Source organism: Fusarium keratoplasticum, chromosome 1 (assembly GCF_025433545.1).
Source record: "Fusarium keratoplasticum isolate Fu6.1 chromosome 1, whole genome shotgun sequence".
In the NCBI taxonomy this organism is placed as follows: domain Eukaryota; kingdom Fungi; phylum Ascomycota; class Sordariomycetes; order Hypocreales; family Nectriaceae; genus Fusarium; species Fusarium keratoplasticum.
Window position 1 is genome coordinate 337319 of NC_070529.1, and position 26732 is coordinate 364050.

At 53.5% G+C, this 26732-nt stretch overlaps 10 protein-coding genes across 10 annotated transcripts; 3 read left to right on the plus strand and 7 right to left on the minus strand.

Moving 5' to 3' along the window:
* Positions 1–4100: 4100 nt before the first annotated feature.
* Positions 4101–6134, plus strand: NCS57_00011200 (ERCC4 domain-containing protein; the record flags this gene model as incomplete). Its single annotated transcript, XM_053050204.1, has 1 exon — positions 4101–6134. One exon carries the CDS (start codon positions 4101–4103, stop codon positions 6132–6134), a length of 2034 nt encoding a protein of 677 aa, XP_052918719.1.
* A 265-nt stretch (positions 6135–6399) lies between these two features.
* NCS57_00011300 (uncharacterized protein) lies at positions 6400–7213 on the minus strand (the record flags this gene model as incomplete). The annotated part of the gene is made up of 1 exon (XM_053050205.1): positions 6400–7213. The coding sequence occupies exon 1, from the start codon at positions 7162–7164 to the stop codon at positions 6400–6402; it is 765 nt and encodes a 254-aa protein (XP_052918720.1). The 5' UTR covers positions 7165–7213.
* A 263-nt stretch (positions 7214–7476) lies between these two features.
* On the minus strand, positions 7477–11800 carry NCS57_00011400 (uncharacterized protein; the record flags this gene model as incomplete). Its single annotated transcript, XM_053050206.1, has 3 exons — positions 7477–7602; positions 7692–7889; positions 7937–11800. The coding sequence occupies 3 exons, from the start codon at positions 11798–11800 to the stop codon at positions 7477–7479; spliced, it is 4188 nt and encodes a 1395-aa protein (XP_052918721.1).
* Positions 11801–12611: 811 nt separating this feature from the next.
* On the minus strand, positions 12612–13349 carry NCS57_00011500 (uncharacterized protein; the record flags this gene model as incomplete). The annotated part of the gene is made up of 1 exon (XM_053050207.1): positions 12612–13349. The coding sequence occupies one exon, from the start codon at positions 13347–13349 to the stop codon at positions 12612–12614; it is 738 nt and encodes a 245-aa protein (XP_052918722.1).
* Positions 13350–14176: 827 nt separating this feature from the next.
* Positions 14177–14726, minus strand: NCS57_00011600 (uncharacterized protein; the record flags this gene model as incomplete). The annotated part of the gene is made up of 2 exons (XM_053050208.1): positions 14210–14216; positions 14371–14726. 2 exons carry the CDS (start codon positions 14724–14726, stop codon positions 14210–14212), a joined length of 363 nt encoding a protein of 120 aa, XP_052918723.1.
* A 356-nt stretch (positions 14727–15082) lies between these two features.
* NCS57_00011700 (uncharacterized protein) lies at positions 15083–15827 on the minus strand (the record flags this gene model as incomplete). Its single annotated transcript, XM_053050209.1, has 2 exons — positions 15083–15526; positions 15573–15827. The coding sequence occupies 2 exons, from the start codon at positions 15825–15827 to the stop codon at positions 15083–15085; spliced, it is 699 nt and encodes a 232-aa protein (XP_052918724.1).
* A 416-nt stretch (positions 15828–16243) lies between these two features.
* NCS57_00011800 (uncharacterized protein) lies at positions 16244–17377 on the plus strand (the record flags this gene model as incomplete). The annotated part of the gene is made up of 3 exons (XM_053050210.1): positions 16244–16264; positions 16327–17303; positions 17365–17377. The coding sequence occupies 3 exons, from the start codon at positions 16244–16246 to the stop codon at positions 17375–17377; spliced, it is 1011 nt and encodes a 336-aa protein (XP_052918725.1).
* Positions 17378–18196: 819 nt separating this feature from the next.
* NCS57_00011900 (uncharacterized protein) lies at positions 18197–18946 on the plus strand (the record flags this gene model as incomplete). Its single annotated transcript, XM_053050211.1, has 4 exons — positions 18197–18436; positions 18485–18610; positions 18661–18783; positions 18830–18946. The coding sequence occupies exons 1-4, from the start codon at positions 18251–18253 to the stop codon at positions 18944–18946; spliced, it is 552 nt and encodes a 183-aa protein (XP_052918726.1). The 5' UTR covers positions 18197–18250.
* A 438-nt stretch (positions 18947–19384) lies between these two features.
* Positions 19385–21188, minus strand: NCS57_00012000 (AA-permease domain-containing protein; the record flags this gene model as incomplete). The annotated part of the gene is made up of 3 exons (XM_053050212.1): positions 19385–20411; positions 20459–20752; positions 20800–21188. 3 exons carry the CDS (start codon positions 21186–21188, stop codon positions 19385–19387), a joined length of 1710 nt encoding a protein of 569 aa, XP_052918727.1.
* A 2274-nt stretch (positions 21189–23462) lies between these two features.
* NCS57_00012100 (uncharacterized protein) lies at positions 23463–25331 on the minus strand (the record flags this gene model as incomplete). Its single annotated transcript, XM_053050213.1, has 1 exon — positions 23463–25331. The coding sequence occupies one exon, from the start codon at positions 25329–25331 to the stop codon at positions 23463–23465; it is 1869 nt and encodes a 622-aa protein (XP_052918728.1).
* Positions 25332–26732: the final 1401 nt, after the last annotated feature.

Below are 26732 nucleotides of genomic sequence, written 5' to 3' on the forward strand. Positions count from 1 at the left end.
ATGGAAGATGCTCGACGCGACAACAGGATAGGAGAAATACTAGGTAGGTAAAGACGTCGGACGTTGGATTGGACGTTGAACACTTCAGTTCAGGAGTCGGAGACCAGAGCAAAGAAAAAAGGGACGTGGACGGGACCTGGACAGCCTCGAAGTGGAATCAGGGCCAGGGGGGACGAGACCTCAGTGACTTCCAGGTTCCTTCCATTCACTGGACCGGCAGCCAAGGGGATTGGATGGAGGGGGGCTGTCAAGACCGCCTCCCAGGGACTGGACTGGACTCCAGGTACATTGGCGCCGGGCCACTTGGAGCAACGTCTCCAGGTACCTCCCGTCCACACTCGTCCGCACTGGCACCGGGCTCGACCCCTGGATTGCTCTGGGGCGCTAAGTGCGCTTTAGGCTGCTGGCGGGGACGACGCCTACTGGCTGGAGAGCTGTGCTACGGGGGAGCCCCGGGCGCTGTACCTGGCCCGCGCGGGCTTTTAGCGGCACAGACCCTGGTTTCTCCTAGCCACCGCAGGCTCGGGTCCCCTAGCATCGGGCCAAAAGGGCCATGTCCGTTGCAAGAGCCCAAGCCTGAGAGTGTCGCAAGAGCTCTGGGAAAGGCGTTGAAACTGTTTCGAGGTGTGGTTGGACAGAAAGGATAGCGGGAGGTGCATGCCTTACAAGTCTAAAGCGTGCTGATTATTCTGTCCACCAAAGTCCGCGCTTACCAAAGCATGGTGCTTTGCAACTCCGACCCTCATTTGAGATCGTCCAGCCAGATTGCAGAAGCACACCACACCCAACCACCCACCAGTTTCTCCTACCAACTCAAGTGCCTCCTCATCATCCCGAGGCCGACGCTTTTTTTTTTCTCTCCTTTCTCGATATTCAGGGGCTGGTGAAGTCCCGACGCGCCGTCGCTAGCGGCACATAGTCGCGCTTCGACGCAGGTACGAAGGCTTCCTTTGAGCTGGAGCCGTGGATACCGTTGCAAGAAAACGCTCTCGATACCCAGCGGTTGAACGGCTTCCCACCCCAGCCAGCCATTCGCGTGTGATGGATGGGCGCTGTTCCAGCCATCTATTCCGTACCTCCCTGTCCTTGCTCATGCGATGGATGTCTTCCATCACAGAACTCAGGGCCCTGTCCGACCGCCGGGCGTTGTCCACTCTCGTTAGTCGACCATCATCCCACGCATGTACAGAGTACAACGGGCCATAAGTCATGTACTGCCCAGGACAGCATCGACACGCAAAGACAATGCCGTGCAGAGAAGCAATGCGATGCGGTGCAATGCAAGGCGCGCCATTATTACCCGGCCGGTTCTCTGACTTTTCTGCTCAGTCAAACCGGCAATCCACGGTTCCGAGCTGCGATTGTCGGTCGGTCTGTTCAATATATTGGGCGGCTACTGTTTGATCCTAGGGTCTCTGACGAGATGATGCTTCTGCTACGCGGCATCAAGCCTGTCACACCTCCACCCTTCCCTTGTTGGTCCGACACGACATGCACCAAACTCTCGCCAGAGCCACTATCGGAATGGAGCTTGTTGGACGTGCCGAACCCTAGAGCGACCCGGTATCAAATGGCACCATTTTCCTGCAAAAAGAAGCAAGTAACAGAAAACATTGCTGCAGCCATTTCTGTTTGGAACGCCCTCTGCTTGAACAGAAGCAATTCGCGGGGGCAGACACATTGCGTCCACGGCAAGTTTCAGGTCGGCCCCCCCCACTTCTATTCCGTCCCGACCCTGGCCTTGCACTTTGTCCCTCATGTCCTCTTTGTTCCCAACCTGGATGGAGACAACAACGTCAATCAGCCGTGCAAGGGGCGGCAGGCCGTTGGTTGGCGATAAGGTTTGGTTAATTGTCTGTCCAGCGTGCATTGTGCCATACACATGATTGTCGCCTCCTTCGCATCAAGATCCAAGTGCTTAGCAAGCCTCGAATCGGCAGTGGAGACCTCCACTCAGACATGCAGAAACAAGGTCGACAGTTCATGCCACAGCAGGGAGCGCAAGCCAGCTTTCCCATGCCACGCGCCTTGGCAGGCTGCCAGATCTCATGCTGATGTCGGACGGCGGCCAGACAGTTTCACTCGTCAGCCTTAACGATGGACGGCACCTCCGCCGTCATTAACGGTGTTTGTCTCTGGATACCGAGCGTCCGGAGTCGGCGCTCGAAGCGAGCGGCACTGTAATGAGGACCGATGATCTTTTGTCAGGTGTCCATCACTCGATCCCCCTTCATCAAATCTCAGGGGCAATTAGCCGTGGCCCGTAACTATCGATGGCTGGGTTATCCACCTGTAAAGTGCAATGAGGTTGGCATTCAGCACTGTCGTTTCGCCTTTTGTTTGCGTGGCTGGCTCGTTCCTATGGCAGTCTTTCGTGTTTTACTGTCTGGGCAACCTTGCGAATGAGGATTCCGAGAGCAAGGCCGGTCGCTGAGACATGATACTGCTCTGTAACGGCAGTTGATCGTCCCGCAGAGGCAAGGGGTGTCGTAGTGAGCTAGCTCGAGACATTCTCGCAAGTGGTATCCCGCCTCGTGGCCCGGTCGTGACATCTCAATGGAATGGTGAGTTCAATACTGATTGTTAATCAACGATGGGACCCCATCCCTCCAGGAAGATCAACCGTACCGTAAAGTTACTATCGTAACGTTAGCAATGTCTGATGTTAAGAGGACGAAGAGGGCAACATAGGCGAACGCCACCGTCTTTGAAACTCTTGTGGTGTGCTGTCAATCGCTGACATCCTTACCCTGAACCTTCTCTCAACTAACACGAGGCCATTTCCACTTCCGTTAAATTGGTATCGGCCAACGAACTCTAAGTGCCGGGGTATTTCCCCATTGAGGTTTTGCGTGGACGAAGCGATGTGACATTATTCAGCTTCGCGCTGGCTCATCACGGGCCAATATTCGATGGTGCCTTCAGTCGAGACTCCAGGGCGAAACTACACCAACTGGACAAGACCATCGAGATTCGTATGAGCTGCATGCGATCAAAAGCCGAGGCACTCAAAGTCGAAGTAGTCAACACAGACCATTCAAGCATCCATGACAATAAAACTCTACGATCCCGTGAGCGCTCCATTATGCCACGCCAACCTTAAACGTGGACAGCTTCACGACGCTAAGCGGTGAATAACGCCAGCACTTTCAGCCCACAACCACTGCAGCGTTTCGTTTCACGGCAAGCAGGGAAGCTGAGCCCACCTGGAAGTCTTCATGGGAATTTGAAACATTCCCTTGGTGAAATACAGGCTTCTCTATCACGAGCGACACCATACAGAGCATACGATCCATCCACTGAGAGCATCCTAGTTCGAGGTTACACTCGTGATCCATCACTCATTAAACATACCTATGAAGAAGATATTGCCATCGCTTTTTGCATTCGCTATCTAGACTCCCAAGAGTTCCAGCCTAGCATTTCGAGATTCTCCTGGGCATACTACCTACCCAGGTGAAGGGGGGGTTCAGGACAGTGTGGCACATGACTTGCATCATACTGTCAGGTCAACATTATGGCTTTGTGATAAAAACTTAGCATAAGATCCTCTAATAATAGATATCAATTACAATAGAGCCATAACATAATGATAAGCCCTTAATAGAGCTATAACAGGCTTACATATTTAATAGTATTATTCCTTAACACTATGCTATCATTAACTAGCTGGCTTAATGATACAGTGCGAACAGTCTGTCCTGAACCCCCCGCCACACGGGTAGGCATGTATCAAAGAAGTATCCCATCACCAAAGAAATGATCAGTCCAACACCCAACACCCAACACCCAATGAAACCATCTGTCCACGACCAGGCATGACCAAGTATATGGTGCTGCTCAGGCATCATCATCAAAATCGTCGTCATCCTCGGCCTTGGTATTCTTTGACTTGCGTGTAGAGTGATAGGGCGAGCATGGGGGGCGTAATTTAATGCATGTAGTTCACCACGTGACTTTGGCGTTTTTCGTGTTAGCCCAGATCAGAGTCGTCGCGTCACATCGCGCAGGCTACCACCCCTCCATCGAAAAAGCAGACGGCGATGCCTCGAGGTTGATCGAGTCGACATCAATGGTTCCTATACAGAAAGATCGATAAGATGGCGCCCGAGGTGATTGATCTCATCTCATCCAGCCCGTCAAACCCTCCACCTTCTTTGCCTCGACCTGCTGCTGCTACTGTTCGCCATGACGAACTGCGGACTGCGCAGCAAGTAAAAAATGTCCCAAATGGGAGAAATACCCATGCTTCGATCCTCCAAGAAGAACCTCTTTTCTTTTCCGATGATTTCGATACCACTATCGATATAGACGAGCCCATACTCACGGAGACGAATGGGAGTAAAAAGCGACATCTTTCTCCTGCGCAACCTTGCCGTCCTTTGAAGCGCACCTCTCCAGGGCCAGAGCCACAAGCCATTCTCCCCCCTGTACGAAAGATTGGAGGAGGTCGAACCTATACGATCCCCGATCCTATCGAAGTCACGAGTTCACCAGAACATCACCAATCACCCATACGAAGACCCCCAGTCCCTGGCCCGACTAAGCCAGCGAGAAACACAGTCGAGCCCGATGACGATGACGACCCTTTCGCCAGTTCTCCCCGACCTATTCATCTCGCGCCGCCCAAGCCAGCTACAAGACCTTTCGAATCCTCAGATCCGTTTGCAAGCTCTTCACAGCCGTTACCGAATACCTCGAAAGCCGTCGATCCCATAGCACCATCACCTATTCGTACCACTGCGCCGGTCTCGAAGTCATTACATAGGCGAACAGCTACATGGGACCCGATTTCTAGCTCAGCACCAGAAGTTTGCTCCTTTGACTCTTCTCCGCCTAGCAACCAAGGTCATGTCGTTATTGACATCGACGACTCGGATGCCAACGACAACTCAGAAGATGATTTGCCAGACATTTCCAACTTCGACATAGCGAAGATTCGGCGTCGATCGCAGCTTCAGCGCTCCCAAAGCGACGTTATACCGTCCAAATCCAGATCTCGGTCAAAACCCACAACCACAACCACGAGCAAAAAGTCAGCAGCAGATAGGGCTCGCGAGAAGGAAGCGAGAGCAGCAGCAAAAGAGGTCGACAAGGAAACGAAGCGTCGTGAGAAACAGGAAGCCAAGGAGGCAAAGGCCCGTGAGAAGGAGCGAAATGCCGCCTTGGCCGAGGTCAATAAGCTCCGGACGGACAAGAAGGTCTCGACTCCAGAGATGATGGTCGATATCCCTTCAAGCCTGAACCCGACGATTATAACCCAACTCACTGCTATGCTGGAGCCGCTTGATGTGCAGTTCACAACTTGGGAAAGTCCTGTTGACAATGTGATCAAGTGGCGCAGAAAAGTCAAGAGTCGTTTCAATGACGATCTTGGTCTTTGGGAGCCTATCCCACTACGCCTGCAAGACGAAAAGCATGCCCTTGTTGTCATGACGGCTGATGAGTTCGTCAAACTTGCCTTGGACGATGAGCTATCTTCTCATGTCGAAAAGATGGAAAGGCATTTTTCTACCCACCATATTCTCTATCTCCTCGAGGGTCTAATCCCGTGGATGCGCAAGAATCGCAACCTTCGCAACCGGCAGTTTACTTCTCGCGTACGGGCTCAAGAAGCCTCGACATCTACCTCCAGTCGCCGTAACAAGCCTGCCGAGAGTTACATACCTGAGGAGACCATCGAGGACGCTCTCTTGCAGCTGCAGGTCATGCACGACGTCCTGATTCACCACACCACGATTCCCCTCGAGACGGCAGAGTGGATCGTCAATTTTACCCAGCACGTTTCGACGATTCCGTACAGAAAGCAGCGGGACCAGGCCACTCTTGTAGCTGGGTTCTGCATGGAGAGTGGACAGGTCAAGACGGGTGAGGATACAAAAGACACCTACGTCAAGATGCTCCAAGAGATCGTGAGGGTCACGGCACCAATTGCCTATGGAGTTGCACAGGAGTTTACCAGCGTCAGCGAGCTGGTTCGAGGACTGGAGGCTGGCGGTCCGACACGCCTAGAGGGCGTGAGAAAGAGCGCAAACAAAGATGGCACTTTTTCAGATCGCACAATCGGCCAAGCAGTCAGTCGACGCATGTACAAAGTATTCACGGGACAAGACGAGACAAGCACAGATGTATAATATTTATTGAGACGCGATGACATGATTAGATTATGATATTGAGCTACGCTAACTGAAGAGTACGGAGTAATGAATCTGCAAATTCGTCGTTAGCCAGGTTATCGACAGAGACAATCATAACAAAAGACGAATTGAACCAAGCTGTCAGACAGCGGTTGGACAAAGTTGTTTCCACATGTGTACTTTCGGTACAGGTCTGTGAGTTTGCTTTTTCATCATGTGCTTGGGGTTGGTTAGAAAGAGAAAAAAAAATTGAACGTACCATTTATTTGGAGACGATGTCCTCTTCTTCATGCTTGGGCTTTTTCGGCGCAGGCGTGAAGAATGAGTCCATCGTCTTTTGTTTGGCGTCGAACTTGGCACTGCCAATGCCACCGCGAGTCCTTTTCAGGGTCTTGGTGTGTTCGACGCTGTTGACCTTGTCGACGCGCATCCGAAAGCGACCCTTGGTGTCCGGAAGAGCCGTGATGACAGCTTCCAAATACCCAGTGTTGCTCCAGGAAGGGTGAAAGGGAGTAGAGGTAGGACGTGGCCTTGACTGAGCGCCGGGAGCTATCGTGACGGACGAGAACCTTGCGCAGAGTGCTTTGTAGAGAACACCGAGGAGGATGCCATGCGCGACGATGCAGACTGTAGAGTCTTCGTGCAGCAGGGGGCCAAGATGCTCACCCAAGAAACGATCACATCGCTTCCTCATCGCCTCCGGTGTCTCCTCGCCCTCAAACTCAAAAGCCAACCCAAACTTGACGCCCTCGCCAGACCCAAAGTCCTTCTCCCTCAGCTCCGGAGCCACGACAAGCTTCACCTCCGTGGCGCGTTTCTGCGCATTGAGGATAGCCTGGGCCGTAATTGCCGCGCGTTGGAGGTCGGAAGAGAACATGTGGTCAACGTCGACGTGCTCGGCCAAGTGAGCAGCCAACCGTCCAGCCTGGAGAACGCCGTGGGCGGTCAGGGCAGAATCTCGGGAGCCGGCGTAAACACCTGCGACGTTGTCGACTGTCTCTCCATGGCGAATGAGTAAGAGACGCATGGTCGCGTCGCTCAGGGAGGCCACGCTAGAAGCAAGCTGAGCATGGTGTTTGTTGATGAAGATTGAAGTGAGCTGGAGGAAAAGTCGAAATTTTATGCTGGTGAGATTAGACGCTGACTCAGCATCGTTAGCTGCATATATGGTATACACCACTTTGGCTTCTCCACTGGCACCCTACACTCAAGCAAGATGGAAATATTTTTCAAAGACCAAACAATCCAATCGTAGCATTAGTGAACTAACAATTAACTCCTATCCTACAGATACCATTAAATTAACCAATTCAAAAACCCTTGCATTCAATCATGTCATTCATTTCTTCTTCTTGCCGGTCAGAGAACCAACAACGTCTCCAAGACCAAGACCCGAGAGCACCTTGTTAAGGCCAAGACCTCCCAGGAGACCGTCAAGAAGACCACCCAGACCAAGACCACCAAGCTGTTACCTGTCAGCAAAAACGTCGGGCATGGATAGGCGCAGGAAAAGAGGCGCCAAAGGGGGAGACGACATAGCAAAAGGGGACATACGAGTGGACCTAGTAGGGGACCTACAATCTTGCCGACCAGGCCAAGAACGCCACTAAGAAGGAGACCGACTGCTGCGATGATCTGGAAGAGGGGCTCGGCGAGGAGAGCCCACAGGGGGTTGAGTTCCTTCTTGGCATGGGGCATACCCTCGAGCTTGCGCTTGGCGTTGTCGATGGTCGAAGTGATGCTGCCAGTAAGCTACTATTGTTAGTGATTGTATCATGGGGTAGGGATATGCGACTCACCTCCTTGAGCAACTCGGCGAGATGAGCTTCCTCGGGAGTGGCTTCACCACCAGCAACCTTCTGCTTCGCGTTCCTTTGGATACGACCATCAGGATCAAGACCTCGGATGACACCGTTGGTCTCGGTCAAGATCTTGCCTCCCTCCTCAATCAGAGGTCGAACTTGTCGAACAAGCTCTTCCTCATCCCGCTCCTCCTTGGGTTGAGCCTCAGCAGCACTGATCTTGTCGTCGATAAGCTTGCAGATGGGCCGGATCTTGTCCAGAGTCTGGCCGATGGCGTAGGCGAGCTGGCCTGCAAGCTTCTTGTCCTTCTCAGCCTGCTCCTGCTTCTTGGCCTCCTCGGCCTCGGCCTGCTCGCGCTTGAGCCTCTCCTCTTCAGTCTCACCGGGCTCTTCCTCAACCTCAGGCTCAGGCTCGGGAGGAATATCCTCGAGCAGGGAGACGTGACCGACAGTCTCTCCCTTGTTGTTGATGACATCACCGTCCTGGTCAATCTCCTTGCCAGCGCATGCGAGGAGGTCGCCGCTGGTGAGCTTGCCGATGATGTTGCCCTCTGCGTCGTTAACGTTACCCTCACGGTTCACCTTTCGGCCAGCCAGAGGATTCTGCTTCTTCTCGACTTCAGGCTCCTCCCAGCGCTCGGCCTTGCCAATGACATTGCCGTTCTTGTCAAGGATCTCACCGTCGTCGTCAACACCGCGACCGAAGAGGACCTTGGGGTCGCCAGAGGTCAGTCGGCCGACGACGTCACCAGCAGGAGTCACGATCTTGCCGTCCTTGGCAACAGTGCAGCCCTGGAGCTCGGCAAAAGGTCCCTCCTTGAGACCCTCGCGCTCGCCCTCGGTCACAAGCTCAGCCTTGCCGATGATGTCGCCAGATTCGCTTCGGATGTTTCCATCCTTGTCGCACATGCGTCCAACGAGAGAACTAACGTTGCCCTCAACGACACGGCCGTAGATCTCGCCGTCACGGCTGACCACGTTGCCGGCCTTGTTGACACGCTTGCCAGCGAGAGCAGACTTGTCAACCTCGACTTCGGCCTCGGGCTCGGGCTCCTCCCAGACCTTGGCCTTGCCGACGACGTTGCCGCGGCGGTCGAGGATATCACCATCCTCATCGACGGTGCTGCCCTTGAGAGTCTTGAGATCACCCTCGACGACTTCACCAACCTGGCGGCCCTCAAACATGACTCGGCCGTCAGCCTCGACAGTGGCACCGGGGAAGTTCTCGAAGGGAGCGAACGCCTTGTCTTCGCGTTCGGCGGTAGAAACCGGCTCTCCCTTTCCGATAACCTCACCGGCGTCGTTCCAGATGTCACCGTTCTCGTCGCATCGCTTTCCAATGAGCTCCTTCAGCTCACCTTCAACGACCTTGCCGAGAACGTTGCCGTTGGAGTCGACGAGCTTGCCGGCCTTGTTGACCTTGGTTCCCTTGAGAACAGAAAGGTCCTTCTTCTGGGTACGCTCCCATTCGGGAAGAGGCTCAGCTCGACCAACAACCTTGCCGTCACTCCAGATCTTGCCGTTCTCGTCAGACTTGAGACCCTTGAGCTGTCTGATCTCGCCCTCGACGACGCGACCGACAGTGTCTCCCTTGTCGTTGAGAAGGTTTCCGGCCTCGTCGACCTTGCAGTTCTTGAGCACAGAAAAGTCCTTTTGCTCACCGCGCTCCCACTCAGGGAGAGGCTCTGCCTTGCCGACGACCTTGCCATCGCTCCAGATCTTACCATTCTCATCAGCCTTGAGACCGATGAGCTGCTTGATCTCGCCTTCGATGACACGGCCGAAGAGGTGACCCTTTTCGTTGACGAGGTTGCCGTCCTTATCGACAGTGGTGCCCTTGAGGATAGAGAAGTCCTTCTGCTCACCACGCTCCCATTCGCCCACAGGCTCAGCCTTTCCAGCTTTCTTGCCGAAATCGCCCCAGATGATACCCTGGTCGTCGCACTTCATGCCGATGAGCTCCCTGACCTCACCTTCAACGACACGACCCATGATATCACCCTTCTGGTTAACGAGGTTGCCATCCTTGTCGACAGTGGTGCCCTTGAGGATGGAAAAGTCCTTTTGCTCGCCACGCTCCCACTCAGGGAGGGGTTCAGCCTTGCCGAGTTGCTTGCCGTAGTCACCCCAGATGACACCTTGGTCGTCGCACTTCATACCGATGAGCTGCTTGATCTCACCCTCAGTGACACGTCCAATGAGGTGGCCCTTGTCGTTGACGAGGTTTCCTTGCTTGTCGACGGTGGTTCCCTTGAGGATGGTGAAGTCAAGGGGCTCCTCGACCTCCTCTCCGACTTCGCCGACCTTTTCCTCGCCTTCAGCAAGCTTCTCCTCACCCTCCTCTCCAAGCTTCTCGCCCTCCTCGCCAACCTTTTCTTCTCCGGGGAGCTTCTCAGCTTCTTCACCGAGCTTCTCTTCCCCTTCGACAGCCTTCTCCTCACCCTCGGCAAGCTTTTCTTCACCCTCTTCACCGAGCTTCTCTTGTTCGGCGAGCTTATCTTCTGGGACCTCGCCTTCAGGAAGCTTCTCTTCTCCCTCAGCAAGCTTCTCCTCGCCTTCGGCTGCCTTCTCTTCACCCTCGGCAACCTTGCCTTCCACCTCCTCACCTAGCTTGCCGGCGGCCTCCTCACCTGGAGCAACCGACTTGAGATCTTCGGTGCCGGGAGCCTTTGACTCACCCTCCTCGTCGCCGGGGATTTCAGGAGCCTCAGACTTGGGGAGGTCGGATGGAGGTGGGGGTGCCTCGGACGGTGGGCCTTGGCCTTCAGGGAGCTCGCCTTCGGGGAGCTCGCCCTCAGCCTCCTTACCCTCGGGGAGTTCACCCTCCCCGGGTGCCTTACCCTCAGGAATCTCGGATGTAGGAGCCTCATCCTGAGGAGCACCTTCGGGGACGCTTGGTGCCTCCTTCTCCTCGGGCTGGGCCTCCTTGACAACGTCCTCGGCCTTTTCTGTCACCTCCTCGGGCTTCTTTGTCAAGTCGCCGGTCTCCTCTTCGGGCTGAGCTTCCTTGGTGACACCTTCGGCCTCGGTGGTCTTCTCCTTGGCCTCCTCGGGAGCAAGCTCCTTGAGCTTCTCCTGGGTTTCGGAAGCCTCCTTCTCGCCGGTGGGCAGTTCGCGGTCCTCGAGACCAATGGTGGAGTCCTTCTGGCTCTCGCTCTTGACATCGGGTGTCTCCTCCTGCTTGGCCTCGATGTCCTTGGAAACTTCAGATTCGCCTTCTGACTTGCCTCCAAGGCCGAGACCACCGGTTACACCGCCAGCGGCAGACTTGCCCGTCTCGCCGACGGCACCGACGGTCTGGGAGGCCGTGTCAGTGACACCGCCGACGGTCTTGCCAGCAGTATCAGTGACGCCGCCAACAGTGTCACCGACTGTCCCAGTAACTCCTCCAACAGTCTTTCCGACAGCGCCGGTGAGACCACCAACGGTTTCACCCAGGCCGCCCGACTTCTTCTCAGCGGGCTGAGTCGTGTACTCGCTGTGCTCCTCATCGTGCGAATCGTGCTCCTCCTCCTTGCCCTGTCCTATCGGCAAGGTCTTGCCGAGGACGTCGCCGGTAGAGCTGACAACATCGCCGGCGGCGTTGACGGTGTTGCCGACGAGGTTCTTGAGGTTGTCGGGGTCTGCGATGTGGCCGACGGTGTTGCCGGCGTCGTCTAGGACATCTCCGGCATCGTTCACGACGCCGGCGGCGCTCCGGGGCACTGATTCAAGATTGACTGCAATAGGGACGATAAGCGCCAAGCTCGGCTGCAGGATTGTGAACGCACCAGGAGTCTGCTGCTCTTTGGAAGCAGTATCTTGTGTCGAGTCTTTGACCTGGCCTTCGGGGATGGAGGTAGGGTCCTTTGTGTTTGACATGTTTTGGGAGGGGGGTATCTTTTTGGTGTCAACAAGAGTAAAAGGGAATCAACAGAGGGTTTTTGAGGGTATCGCAATGTTAGTTTCTAAGATGGCTACTTTGTTGTTGTTGTAGTAGGCTAAATGGTATTGAATTGATACTGTTTTTGTCTGAAACCTCAACACATCCACCACATTCCCTCACATCTTTATACCACCTAGACAGCAATGAAAAAAAAACAAGTTTCTTTGCAACCTTGTTGTATAACGTCAATTACACTCACAACGTCAGTGTGAGCACCACGACTATCAGCCATGATACTGCGCCGCACCTGTTATCGGACGACATGAGCAACAGCCACACGTCATGATGAAGATCTTAACGGGCGGGATGGTGTGGCGAGGGCATGGGGATGACGTATCAGCGCAGCTCTCGGCATGGGAGCTTCCTTGGAGCTTCCAGGATGAAGGATTGGTCTAGACTGTGCAGGTTGAGCTTCCAAAGCTGCTTGGTTGCAAAACCGGCTTTGCGGGGTGGGAACGACACCCTCACGAGTTGAACGTGGAGAAGATCTCACGGGTTGGAGGGCTGGATCGAGATGATGACTGGTCTGAGCTTGTCTCGCCTTTCACGTGTATGTTATGCAAGAACCGGCTTTTGAAAGTGAACGGCGTCTTGTAAGAGGAGAAAAGTAAACTCTAGCGTACGGGGAGGGGTTTCTCCATGAGGATTATTATTCCGAGAGGGCCACTCTAATGCATGACATGACACGATCGAGGCGTGATTTTTTTTTGGAAACGCGCCAAAAGGAAAAGAGAGGGAAAAAAGATATCATCGATTCTGATTCTGACCCTGATTCTGGCTGTTGTTGCTCTGTCCCTGATTCTCGCCTTGGTTGTTGTTCTGGTTCTGGTTCTGGCTTTGACTACTGTCCCTGTTAAAGACGGTGGGGATCTTGATGATGAGTTGGATCCCGTCAAACGTCGACTTGACATCCAGATACAGTTCATCTGGCCTTGGAGCTACAGCGGGTGGTTTTGGAATATTGACCTTTCCGCCTTCTTGTTGTTGCTCTTTTGTCTGGTTGCTGTTGTCGTCCTTGTCCTTGTCCTTGGGCTTGTTGTTGAGCTTGCCAACCACGTTCCCCTCCTCATCATAGATGTTCCCCTCAGAGTCGACGCGCAGCCCGCTAGACAAGGGCTCCAGCTTGGGCTTGATGTAGTTCTCGCACACCCGTCCCGCCACCTCTCCGTCAGCGTCCAGGATCTCTCCAGAAGCCGAAACTGGTCGGCCGACCATGGACGGCAGATCCCCTTCAACACGACCAAGTACGGTACCGTCCCAGTCGAGAATGTTTCCAAACTCATCAACGTACTTTCCCTCCAAACCGACTGCAAGCTCTTCTGGTGATTTCTGTGATTGCTCTTCTGTGACGGGCTTTATCCTGGGGATGCGGATTTCGGGATTCGACACCTCTGGCTCGGCGCCGCGACCGTTGCGCACAGGGACGTTGACCTCGTAAGTGCTGTGCGAGGGATCGTCGCCAGGGGTGGACGACGACGACGCCATGGTGAATTCCGCGGTTTCACGGAATAATATTCGTTGGCTGAGAAGGATCGCTTATGGAGAAGGCGAAAGTATTTGTTAGAGAGAAGTGCTGAGTCGACCTGTTTTGCGCAAGCCTCTTGCGGGGAACATGACGAAAGACAAGAAGATGCAGAGAGCCTCAAGAGGTTGGATTGGGCCAGTCAGAGTGGCAGGCAACCCCTGTTGGGCGGAATGTCTCTTCCACACGGGCGGTAAGAACCGTGGCCTGTAGTTTCAGAGAGGGCTCTAGAACAAGGAAGCCCTGTCCGATGGTCGCGAAAAAAGGGCGATCGTCCTATATCACGGCGATCGTTAGACGGACGCTAGCAGGGGAGAGACACGAGCCATGGAGATGAGACAGGATCAAGGGCCCCTGTCAACGACGAACAAACGTTCCTGAAGAGCAACGGTTTTCTTGGTTAGACAAGAGACTAATGTAATGTAATGCGGATGGCCTCGTTCTCTCGTGGCTTTGCGTGGCTCACGGCATAAACGTGGCGTCCAACGGGGAATTGACTTGAAAGTTTGGAGTTGAGTGCTGTGAGTAGTGAGCACTGTGGCGGTTCCGGAGCTCGGCATCGTCATCTTGGCTTCACGGCTTGATTGATCCGGGCCTCAAAAGCTCGTACTGTACAGTATCTCACTCTCTCTCACCCAGGCTGTGTCTCTGAGACTCCGTCTCTCACTCAAAAGAATGCCAATGTATTTGACTTGTGTAGAATTTCCCATGTTTCCCAAAAACGCCCAATACTGTCCACATTTGCTAACATTACATGGGTACCCATAACAGCAGTAAAAAAAAGCACCGTTTAGTTTCTGCAGTTCAAAACAACAAAAGCGAATTAGCCTCTGCAAAGACAAGACAGCGCGATTAGCCCGAGTCCCTTCGGCTCTCACCCGGTGCTGGAGATTTGAAAATGCCAAGTAAGATACGACGGCCAAACAAAAGACGGGGGAGAGGGGAAATGGGCATGAGGGGAAGAGAAAGGGGGTTAAAACGTACAGTAGCGCTAGTTCCAAGTCTCCGTGAATCCTCGCCTTGAGCTGAATCTCAATGTCGAGGTTGAGATCCAGCCTCAGCCGCAGAGTATCACTCTTGCCGCCGTCGTCGCCGCCTTGCTGTTGGTTCACAGCGCCAGTGACGCCGCCGAGAGTGTTTGTCACTCCGCCGACCGTGTTGCCCAGGTCTCCGCCGACGGGGAGCTGGTCCAGGGGTCCCGACTGCTGCTGCTGCTGCTTGCGGCGGGACTTGGTGCCCTTCTTCTTGGTGCGGCGCTGCTTCTTGGGCTGCTCTTCGCTGGAGTAGGTCTGGTCGTCAGACTCGGCCGAGACGCGATCCTTTTCCATGGTAGCCGACATGATGGGTTGTGCTTAGGGCGGTTCTTGTTCAAGTCGCTCGAGTAATGAGAAAATTGAAATTGGTACGAGTTTATTGTTGTGCGTGCGTTTGTCTATGTCTACCCTTCTCCCAAGAGGAGCGAGGCCATATAAGTTCAACCCACCAGGTCGAATAACAGGATTTGGAACAGCCATGAGGTCATGATCGAGATTCGAATCCAGATACAGTATGTACCATTACAATGCCTTGTCTTGCCTCCTGCAAGGGTGCATAAGTTCTCGGCCATCGTCACATTGTGGCCACACACAGCACACCTCCACCACCTCCACAACTCCACCCAGCCATCTCATCTCACTGTGCCCATCCCGAAACGCCTCTAGCCTGCTTTTTCACTGTCTCTGACATAGCGGCTCTCCATGCCAAACTGCAACCGCCGCCGGAGCCTCACTGGTCGGCACCTATCCTCGTCGTCCACTTCATCCTCAATGTCACCCTCGGGGTCCCAATACACCGCCCATCTCTGCTCGCCATCAGGACCCTCCTCGCGCACTGCCACAAACGAATCGTGATCCCCCTCGAGCGTCAGGAATCGATCATCCTCGCTCCAGCCCCAGGGTCCTATGACGTGACCCACCGTGTCCTTTCTCCCCCCGTACGTGACGGCGTGCGTGTCCTTGTCCACATAGATCCAGTTGAGAGCGGGGGGGTCGTCCGAGACCATGCTCACCAGCCCCAGATGGCCTTCCTCGCTTGGGTACTTGAAGTACCACCCCAGAAACTTGTAGCCATCGACTGGATTGTCGGGAAAGTTGATGTAGAACTGTCAAGTCAGTCAGTGGAGTTCTGTCAAAGACTGATCAACTCACCTTTTGGTCCTTCACCACCCCTGTGCCAAGCTCTTGCACCTTGCCCTCATGTTCCATGATGAAAGTCATGTGGAACTTTTCCTGCTCCTTGCTGAGGTTCGCATTCTGCTTCTTCTGGGCGCTTATCGCGTTGCCCACCCCCGTGACAGTCGGTATAGCAGTGATGGCAAGCAACCCAATAACCATTTTGGCGGAATTTCGATCGTTTGAACAGGAAAATCCTGCCTGCTCAACAGTGCAGAGCATGACGTCCATCTTGTAGTATCCCCGAGCCAGTCATGATCACCAGCCACACATCACCACCCCTGCAAAGGACCCCTGCTGCCCATCACGCCAGCCCGGGGGACGTCATCCGCCCGCTCATCAAACATATTCCGTACGTCATATTGACTCGATCCTCATCGATGTAGATGGTGTGCCCCAGAATACCGCTCTTGTACCTGACTATGGAGAAACCGGTTCTCAAACGGTCAGAGATGGCATCTTGATGACGCCCATTGCGTCAGTCGCATTCTCATGAACCTGTTTTCTTGACCAGGGTTTACAGTCTCAAAAGCCATGCGCGGGAGACATTAGTATAGAATTTCTCTCTTGACAATTGCGCCTCTTTTTGTTCTCGAAACTATTTTGTTCGTCAGCGAAAAAAAAGTACTTTGTAAATATCCACCAACATGTCTGCACCAGGCCCTCAGGTAAGTGAGACATTCGATGATTGGAATGTTCTTTTGTAGATAGTAGTTGACCTTTTATATAGGACTCGCAGCAGCGAGGTTCTTCTCAGTCCCCTCCCCCTAGACCTCCTCGTCCTCAAGGAGAGCAGTCGGGACAGAACGACGACGAGCCCAACACCGACAACAACCCATTCAACCAGGATTCCAACAAGCCCACCGGTCAGCCTGAGACCGACAACAAGGCTGAGGATTCCAAGCCCGAAAACAAGCCAGAGACTCCCAAGACGGAGGACTCTAAGCCCGGAGACTCTAAGCCCGGGGAGTCCAAGCCAGAAGAGTCCAAGCCAGAAGAGTCCAAGCCCGAGGCTTCAACCGAAGAGACAGCAAAGCCACAGACTCCCGAGACTAAGCCCGAGCAGTCACAGCCCGAGCAGTCGAAGCCCGAGGAGCCCAAGGCTGAAGAGGCCAAGGCCAAGGCTGAAGAGACCAAGACTGAGGAGCCCAAGGCCGAAGAGTCCAAGGCTGAAGAGTCCAAGGTCGAGAAGCCCAAGCCAGAGAAGCGCAAGAAGAAGCCAGCACCACCACCCGAGGAAGAGAGCGAGTCCGAATCCGAAGAAGAGGAAGACGACGACGAAGACTTGTCCTCCGGCGACGATGAAGAAGAAGATGATGAAGAGTCCGAGTCCGAATCCGAGTCTGAATCTGAGGAGGATGAACCAGCTACTCCCCCTCAGCAGCCAGAACCCAAGAGAAGAGGCAACAGAAAGGCCAACGCCAAGAGCGAAGAAGTAAAACGCCGCCGCCCTGCCTGGCTCGACGAAGAATCCGACTCTGAAGACGAAAAGCAAATGTCACGAAGCAACCAACGATCCATGCAGCAGCGTCAACAGCAACAACAAATGCAGCAGCAGCAGCAGCAACAGCAACAGCAACAGATGCAGCAGCAGGAACAAGGAGGTGGCGGCGGCAAGGATCCTCTCAAGCTTCGTTTGGATCTTAACCTAGAGATTGAGATTGAGCTCAAGGCTCGTATTCACGGTGACTTGACGCTCGCATTGCTGTAAGTTTTACCTTTTACTCCCTGAGTGTTGTTTGACTAACAAAATAGTGACATGGACTAGGGAGGGACTGTAACACCATCGCTTTTCCTTATGTATTGGAGGTATCTTACCTTGATGGAGTTTGGTCATGAGAAACGGCTTTTTACTTTTTTCCTTTTTGTCTGTAGGAGTAATAAGAGATGAGTTTGTTCATTTCCCATGTGTAGAATGTGACGCGTTCCTCTACCCGGCCGGGGATGTCGCAGACCCTGAATTCCGCCGAGCCAGTCCCTGCCCGTTGGCTTGTATGTAGTTGGCATGTCGACGATATAAGATTTCGGCAATCTGAGACCTGCTTCTTGGTGTGGTGGTACGTTGACGATGCGGCTCTGTGCTACATGGGATGACCCTGCGGTGAATGTGTGGTTGCTGAGAAACAGGGTTGAGGACCCGATCTGCCGGGAAGGTCGTGCATCGTGAGAACCAACATGTGAGCCAACCGATTTTAAAGACCTATTAATGGGCTGTCTGTCGTGCTTTAGATTGAGGGGATCATGAGCGTTGGCCATCGCACTTACACGGGACGAGGCCCCTTGTCCTGGCATCTGTGAGAGCACTATACTTCCGACGACGGGGGTAATTGCATATTAACATTGTATGAATTATGTCTCGTCAAACAAAGACGCCGAGATGTAGATGCGGGAACTGACCTGAAGGGATGGACTCGACTACTTGGGATCCATACAGTCGGTCCGAGCAGAGGGACGGCATTCCAACCATCACAACATCCCGAGTCCCTTCTAGTTGTCTAATTACTATGGATTAAAGACAACTAGTATGTTTTATAGAAGCCAACAGTTAGTATAATAACAACAATATCCCACTGGTCTAAACAACCACCAACCATACACTCCTTCACCACAGTCAATCTCTCAACACCCACCTTCAACCCCAACGATCCTTCAAGATGCGCTTCTCTCTCAACTTCGTCCTCCTCGGCGCCGCCTCCGTGGCCAACGCCTTCATCTCTCCCGGCCAGCTCATCCGCAGCATCGACGACATCACCAAGAGCACCGAGGCCCTAATCAAGCCCGCCGGTCAGCTGTCCATCGCCGATGCCCCCAAGCTCATCCTTGGCTCTGGCCCCTTCTTTGTAAGTCTCGACCCCAACATGCATGGCACGTCTTTCTAACAGGAGCAGGACATTATTACTGGTCTGAGGGATGTTACCCGTCTCACAACTGACGTTGGCAGATCGCTCACTGGCGCTGCCAAGGGTACGTTTGATGGCAAGGACGGCGATCAAATCGTTGCTTCTGTTAAGAAGGTAAGTAATTTCCAAATATGAAGGAGGAATTGAAGCTCACATAGCCAAAGCTGTCCAACACTTTCAGCGACTTGCTCGATGCCTTCCTCGACAAAGCCAACATCTTTGGCGATTTTCCCATTGTCGGCACTCCCTTTCGCATCGCCATTGCACTCACCAAGCGTGCGTTTAATGTAAGTCTCCAATACCGTCGAATCAGGCATCGACTAACATTGGTAGGATTTCACCGGCACCATCATCAACACTCTCAGTGGATCGCAGGCCAACGACGCGCGTAGCTCCGCTCAAGGCGTCGACGGAAAGTTCACCAGAACCATCACCATTACCGAGAATTAGAGCAAGTACCTTGCCGGGTGTTGAGATGATGTCGAAGGGCAGCAAGGGGATGTTTCGTCAACGGGATGACCTCACTTGTATCGTAATACAGTGTAATAAATATCAATCTCTGCCACGATAAGGAGTGCACACCATCTGTTAGTGACAAGTCAAGTAGCCGCATACCCACAACATGCCACGACGGAGTCGGTGCTCCGGGCGGTCTCGGCACTCTTGTGGGGCTGATGTTGCCGACTTGGGGTGTGCCGAAATAGGCAATCTCGGGCAAGTTACGGACACAAAAGCTTCAGCGCTAAGAAGCCGTTTGGATGAGAAACGGCAAGTTGTGATTCGCTACATGAACATATGCTCATCGCCTGAGGAAACAGGCTTCTCTCATATACGTAACACATCCACCTCTACCACACATAGACCACACGTTTATATACATAAAGACGTCTAGAACAGCCAAGAGACAAAAGTCTTGTAGAACCAGTTGCCGCGCTTAACTCCCTCGGCCTCGCGGAGAGCCGCCTTGCGGGCCAGGAACTCTTCCTCCTCACGGTCGATAATGTCCTTGCCAGTGTAAAAGTCGACCTCGTGGGGCTTGATGCCGCGCGACTTGGTGACAATCTTGTGGCCAAAGATGAGGATCAGGTACACGGGAATGCCCAGGTAGCCAGTGATGAAGGTCTTGTACTTTTCCTTGCCAAAGTTGCCGCCGACAAAGACGTCGTAGTTCTTGGTCAGGGCGACGAGGATGCACATAAACAGCGCGGCGTACGAGCCCTTTGCGCCGAAGGGAGCCACGTAGGGGAGGGCCTCGTTGGCGAGACCCTGGGCCTTGCGGGCTCGGCACCAGAAGATGTGGGTGGTGAGGATGGAGATCCAGGACATGAGACCAAAGATGGTGGTGAGGTTAACAAAGTAACCAAAGACCTTGGTGGAGTCGTCCGAGACGTTCATGAAGGCGAGCAGGGCAAAGCAAGCCGACATGGCGAGGGCGTAGATGGGCACGCCGTGCTTGTCAGTCTTCTTGAAGATGGCAGGGGCAGAACCGTCAGAGGCGAGACCGTAGAGGGTACGGCTGGCAATGTACAGATCCGAGTTGGAGGCGGAGAACACAAAGACGCAGATACAGGCGTTGATGACGTGGGACAGGCTGCTGACACCGGCGATCTTGGCGGCGACGACAAAGGGCGAGGCCGAGGCGTTGTTCTTCTTGGACTCGTTGGCGAACTTGAGCTCGGGGGAGTTGTAGGGGACGATCATGCCGACGAGGAGGACCGAGAGGCAGTAGAAGAAGAGGATTCGGTAAAAGGTGAGCTTGATGGCGCGGGGGATGGTCTTGCGGGGGTTCTGGGCCTCGGCGACAGTGACACCGACGAGCTCGGTACCCAGGTAGGCAAAGGTGGCGTTGACCATGCAGGACCAGAAACCGAGGAACTTGCCAGCGTCGCCCTCCATGATATAAGGCTTGAAGGCACTGAGACGGGTTAGTTGTGTCTAGCGAAGTGAGCAGAGTCAACTTACCCAGGGTTGTTCCAGTATCGGAAACCTCTTCGGTCACCATCAGGGGCGCCGCCGAGGGCGACGATCAGGGAGAAGAGGATGATGCCGCAGATGGTGATGACCTTGAACGACGAGAGCCAGAACTCGAGCTCACCAAAGAATCGAATACCAAAGTAGTTGATGACGCAGATGATGACCAGGAAGATGGCGATGAATACACCTGGATTGACCGTCTCTCGAGGGACCCAGTATTGGATGACGAGAGCAGCAGCCGTCAATTGGTTGGGCGTGACGATGATGTATTTGAACCAGTATCTAGAACCTGTCAGCAAATATTGAGAATTGGTGTTTCAAATACTCACGTCCAGCCGAGCGCAAAACCAAGCGAAGGATCACAGAACCGAGAAGCATAACCAGTGAAACCAGCAGACATGGGCAACCAAGCAGCCATCTCACCAAGAGCAGCCATGACGAGGAAGACGACGAAACCAATGATGGTGTAGCAGATAAAGACAGAACCAGGACCAGCTTGAGCGAGAGCCTTGCCGGTACCGATAATCAGACCTGTACCAATGGCACCGCCAATGGCAATCATGGTAATGTGTCGTGCCTTGAGACCACGCTGCAGCGACGTCTCGGCGCTCGTCTCGAGACCGCGGATGTGCAGGTCCTGGTCGCCGCGCTCGACCTTTTCGGTGGGCATGCTGGCATCATAGCCCATGTCCGTCTTTTCGACGTCGTTGGAAGCCATGGTTTAATTCTGTTTTACTCCAAGTTGGAGAACGAAGTAGCCAAGCTTGCCAAGGTTGGGGAGGCCAAGAGGCCAAGAGTCTTTATTGACAGGAACAAGAAAAAGCCAAGGGCTTGGCCAGATGAGAAAGACAACGACGTTTGAGGGTGAATGGCGATCCAAGATGAGAGGACCCTTGACGTGACACAACGAAGGGAGGAGAAGAAACGAGGACAAGAGGAGGGGACCTGTCGTCTAAATAGAGAACGAAGATCCCTTCCCTACCTTGACTCGTAGGATCTCTCTCTTGTTTATTTTGTCGCAGAGAATTACCTAATACCCCAGACTGCCTACCCTTTCACTGTCGGCTTCTCCTTCAGAAAAAGCTGTCAGTAACCGAGGGGCGTGTGAAAGGGAGGATTCACCCATGCCCTTTTGCCCTGCTCACGACCAACCAACATCCACATGTCCTCGAGTCGTCCTCTCCGCCAAGACTCCTCGCTCGTCATCGAGGGGAGTGTGCACTCTCTCTTGATGGAACCCTAGGCGGACAACGATCCATAACGTAAACCGGGACGGGGTCAAGGGTGAGAAACCTTTCCTGGATTGTCGCTGATCAGCAGAGCAGAATGGGCAGATCCCCTGGTCAATGTGCAACTCTGTGGCGATGTGTGTGTGCCTCGCGAGAGAGGCAGCAGCGTTGTTACATGCATGTCTCTACTCAGCCCGTGCCGTGTGTGCATGTGCAACGTCCACAATGCATAATAAGCCATTCTACCCGTCTCAGCACACGAGCATCTTCCTTCCACAGCAAACTCGGGCGCAGGGCAGATTAGAGTAAAAAACTCTGTAGCCTACTTGTGTCTCAAGTGCTCGCCCGAAGCCAAGGCAGCTTTCGGCAAGTGATCGCCAAGGCTTCTTGGGAAAAGAAGACGATCCCTTCTTGGTGCTTAGCGCAGTTCTAGAACGGCTTCTTTGGTTCGTTGCTCTGTCCAAGTGTAACCTTGGAGATAAGCTTTTCCTTGACTGTGAGTGATCCCCCCTGCTGCCCTGGCCCTCCTCCTCCACTACGAGCGAGATATTACCACGGCAGCACAGTAACTGCAGTACCCACCGCTATCGCACCGCCTTCTCCGTTTCGGGCAGGTCCATATGGAATCTCTGCCTCTCTGTTGGTCCCATGGTGCGCTATATCCATCCTCCTATTCCCATTCACTTCTTGACAAAGCTCGGTCGTTGATAACCCCCGGTCTTACTGCGGTCTTGGCGGGTTGTTTATCTGCCAGTCAGCCTATGCCTATCTGCCGTCTTGTCCTGCGGGGTAAGAAGGTGAGTGGACCGTTGCAATGCAATGATGCCAGCCTCTTTACCAACCTGCCTGTTGGGGGAGACGAGGCCAGGGTTTGTACGAGCTCTGATTTGACCAAGAAGCCCTTCTCATTCCTTCTCGGGCTCCGTCCAGTGAGGCACACCCCTGGGCTTTCCTCCTTCATCCCCTGCCAACAATTTGCATGTTGTTCTCGTGATCTTTATCTCTAGCACGGGCCACGGTCCATTCATCTTTCTCTTCTCCGCACCATGGATCTCTTGGTCTTGCCTCCAAGGACAAGGGATCCAACCAGGACCATCCATTCATGTCTTATCCAGAGAGAGAATCTCCACATAACGCGCGCGTCGTAGTCGTCTCCCTTGTTCACTCCGACCAACAAATTCCCCCTCCCCTCCCCTAACCTCCAAACGACAAAACCGGCTTCTGCGCGCTAGCATCAAGCCTCTGTTTAAACATAACTGTTACCTTATTATTAGCTAAAACCCCAATTGGAACCCCATGTAGATGCATTCAAAGTGCGGAGAGAACAGCAAGAACTCCTCCTCCCGGAGACCCCGAACCTCCCCCCGGCGCGAGGTTTCCTTCTTTCGGGATCCGGGGCCGGATCTGGCCTCCGGAGCAAAGCTTGGCTTGTGATTAAGATTGCGATTGCTTCCAGACCCGGGGCCCACGTTCGCCCGTTACGCCCAACGCGCGGCGGACGGACGATTACATAGTGAGGTCCCGGTCCGACAGCGAATCATTGAAATTGCCGCACCGCATGAGTTAGGCTGATTCAGAGTTTTTCATACTATATCTTCTATTCAAAGTTTGTTTCTGCTATCATCAACTCTCACGCAATTTTTTCTCCCTATCGTCAAAAACACCCTTGAACCGCCATGATAGACGTTTCCTAAACCAAATTAGTGACCGTGCAAGGCCCACCCAACACCCGGTTGGCCTCTCCTCCACACCCCCCGTCTACTCTACTCTACACCTCTCGCCTTCATGAAATCAACCAGGTCAAAGAAGCTCTTCTTATATCTCCTCTCCTGCGTCGTCCGATTCACCGTCTGAATGCCAAAGTGCGCGTCATAGTCCCCAAACTCCCAGTTATCCGCAAAGCTCCAGCTGTACGCCCCGACCACCTCGACCCCGTCCTCCCAGATGGCCTTGAGCACCTCGGACATGAAGCTCAGGTAGTAGATGCTCCGCGGCGTGTCGAATAGCTGATCCACGAGCTGTTTGTCAGCTTCCCCAAACACGGGGAACCCAAACTCGGTGATGGCGACAGGGGTTCTCCAGGTATTATGTAAATAGTTCAGGTAGCTGCGGAGGTAAGTAGGGGTAATGTAAACGTAAGTCTGAGAGCGGTAACCAATGTCCCAGCCAAACACGTTGGTCGTCGTCTGATTCACGCAGTAGGGCCTGTAGGTCGACGAGGAATTCCCGGCGCACTCGAGGATGCTCTCCTTGTCGTCTTCCACCGGGGGCGCAATCACCGTGGCAGTGTACGGGTCGATGCCAAGAAAGTCGGCCGTGCCGCCCATGTAGTCGAGATCCTCCTTGCTGAGGGGCACGTAGTCTTCAAACGTCTGCTTGAACGAGTCAGGGTAGTCTTGCCCCAGGAAAATCGGATTGCAGAAGGGTCCGAGCTGGATCGAGTTGAAGTGATCCGCAGCGTACACGTCGACTTCGCTCTTTGGATCACGTGGAACACCAAAGTTGTTGTTGAACTTGATGGAGATCTTGCCCTGCCCCTTCAACTCCTCCTTGTACCAGTGGTACACCCTCGCGTGGGCCTTGACCACGTTGTAGACCGACTTGGCATTGTACGAATACAGCAGCGGCTCGTTAAAGGTGAACCACACGGGAACGCGGTCAGCAAAGTGTGTCATGGCCACCTTGGCATAGTGCACAAAGGCGTCCTGAAATGTCTCATTCTGGTAGCCACCGTTGACGTACCCAATCAGTGGGGGGTCGGCAGCCACGCTGAGGTTGCTGCCAAAGAACTGAAGGGGAGTGTCAAAGTGGAGGAGGGTCACCTCGGGCACCATGCCCTTCTCGAGGATAAAGTTGATCACGTCGTTGTAATGGTCAATGCCCTCCTGGTTCACGGGGGTTCCCGGCAGCGCGAATGGGAGAATTCGAGTCCACGCGATGCTAAATGAGAAGTGCTTGGCACCCATGGCCGCCACCCTCTCAATGTCTTGCTTGTAGTAATAGTAATGCTCGTTCGTCACGTACGACTTGGGCCGGGCGTCTCGGACGAGAATATCCATGAGAGAAGGCGACTTGCCCTCTTCAGCTGTGGCCCCTTCAATCTGGCTAGCCGAGCTGGCGACCCCAAAAGAGAAGTTCTTGGGGAAGTTGTAGCAGTCGCTCGGGCCAAAGTAGTCTCGCGGAGGCAGCACGAGCTCGTCACTCGGGATAGGGGTAGGAGATACGGTCGTGCTGTACACGGCCGTTTCGGTAAAGTTGGGAGGGTTTGCGTGCTCCCAGAGGGCAGTCCATGCTGCCTGCCCATAGGGATCATCAGTGTCCGAGGCTTTGGTCGTTGCATTGGGATCCCATTTGCCCCAGGTTGTGAAGGAGAGAGAGGGCAACAGAGTTGTCAATGACTCTGGGGGCGCAGCATATGTTGTTGTCGTAGTCGGAGAAGGCACTGAGGTAGCATATCTGACAGTGTCTGTCTGGGTGTAACTGAAAGGAGTATATGTGTATCTGGGCTCACTCGTCTTGGTGCTGGCTTTGCATTGAGTACGAGTCGTTGGACCTTCAGCAGGCAAGAAGACTTGCTGGCCAACAGCCAAAGACGCCAAAAAGAGCTGCATAAAAGTAACCGAGGCTGTCATGATGGACACATTGGAAGCTCACTGCTGTGCTTGCATCACAACTTCAATGGTTTCATGGACGATATATAGTCCATCTCGCACACTTGCAACGTCAATGCCGTTAACTACAACGGCAATATTCCGCATCGGTCAATCCCAATGATTTCGGACCGACTCGACATTATTGAAAAAACCTGAACTCGCGGGGAAACGAAAAGTCACGCTCCCAAACTACCCCAGAAACTCACCCAACTTGCGGGGACAAACAAGTGGGGATAGAAACATCTGCTTGGCCTCGTGGAAGGACCCATCACCTGCGAATGACGTAGTGACGCCGGCGTTGGGCCGTTGACGATGTCCATTGATGGTGTTGAAAGACGACGATCTTTGTCACAAGTGGATGCGGGGAGAGGGGCCCCCGACCCAGTTTACCCCAGAATCGGCGACCCTCCAATGGCGGAGAAGCTCCGGCGCGGAATTGATCCCATGGGGTGCTTCGGATTGGGTCTTGAAGTGGTTGCTTTGACCGATGGTTCATGGGATTCGAGTCTGGTGCCGATGATGTGAGCCGGTTTTTACCCCTCAACTGACGATGTAATTCTCCGTGGGTTGAGGTCATCTTCGGGGCTTCGGAGAATCATGGAAGGACTTGTACAAGCTGTATATACGGATCGAAGTTGTAGGCTTGTTTAATTAGCATTTGAAATATGTTTCAGAATGTTTCAAAATAGAGCTGTTGTGGCCGAGGTGCCTCATCAGCCATCATCCACACTATAAACACATTCCCGCCCAACGACCTCACGCAGACATACTCTGTATACATAGAATGATCATATGAGTACTCTTCCAAAGAACTTAATACGACTTGATAATTCTCCGACAAAACTATTTCTCCGATAAAATGGTAACTTGCGTTGGCAAATGCCCAGTTACGACCTCGGTGGGCATAGATCGACAAGCGAGCCAGTGACTAGTTAGTTGCCCATCCGCGTATTCGGCCAGACTATGTGAATAAGGCCGTGAACAGCTGATCCTCGCAGAATTTCTCAAAAAGAATGAATTGCGGCATGATGAAGCGGCAGTTGGCTTGGCCAATGTTTCCCTTGGGGTAGAGTTGTTTCTGGTGAAGTTGTGTCAGTGACATACAACTACGAAACACTTGCCGAGTTATCCACCAACAACCCTGTCGCTGTGGGCATCACCGTCCCCGAAGATCAAGTATAGCCATCTGAGAAGTGACAATGATTAAAACTCACTCATGGTTCGTCATAAAAGTGCGAGACATCCGGTGGCCCACACTGCGATACTGACTTTGATCCACAAGGGAGTTTATATGCCATGGCACAGACATTCACTGACGGGCAAGCAGCTTAATATTAGACTTCTATACTTTTCAACTCCCATATATGTATTAAACAATCC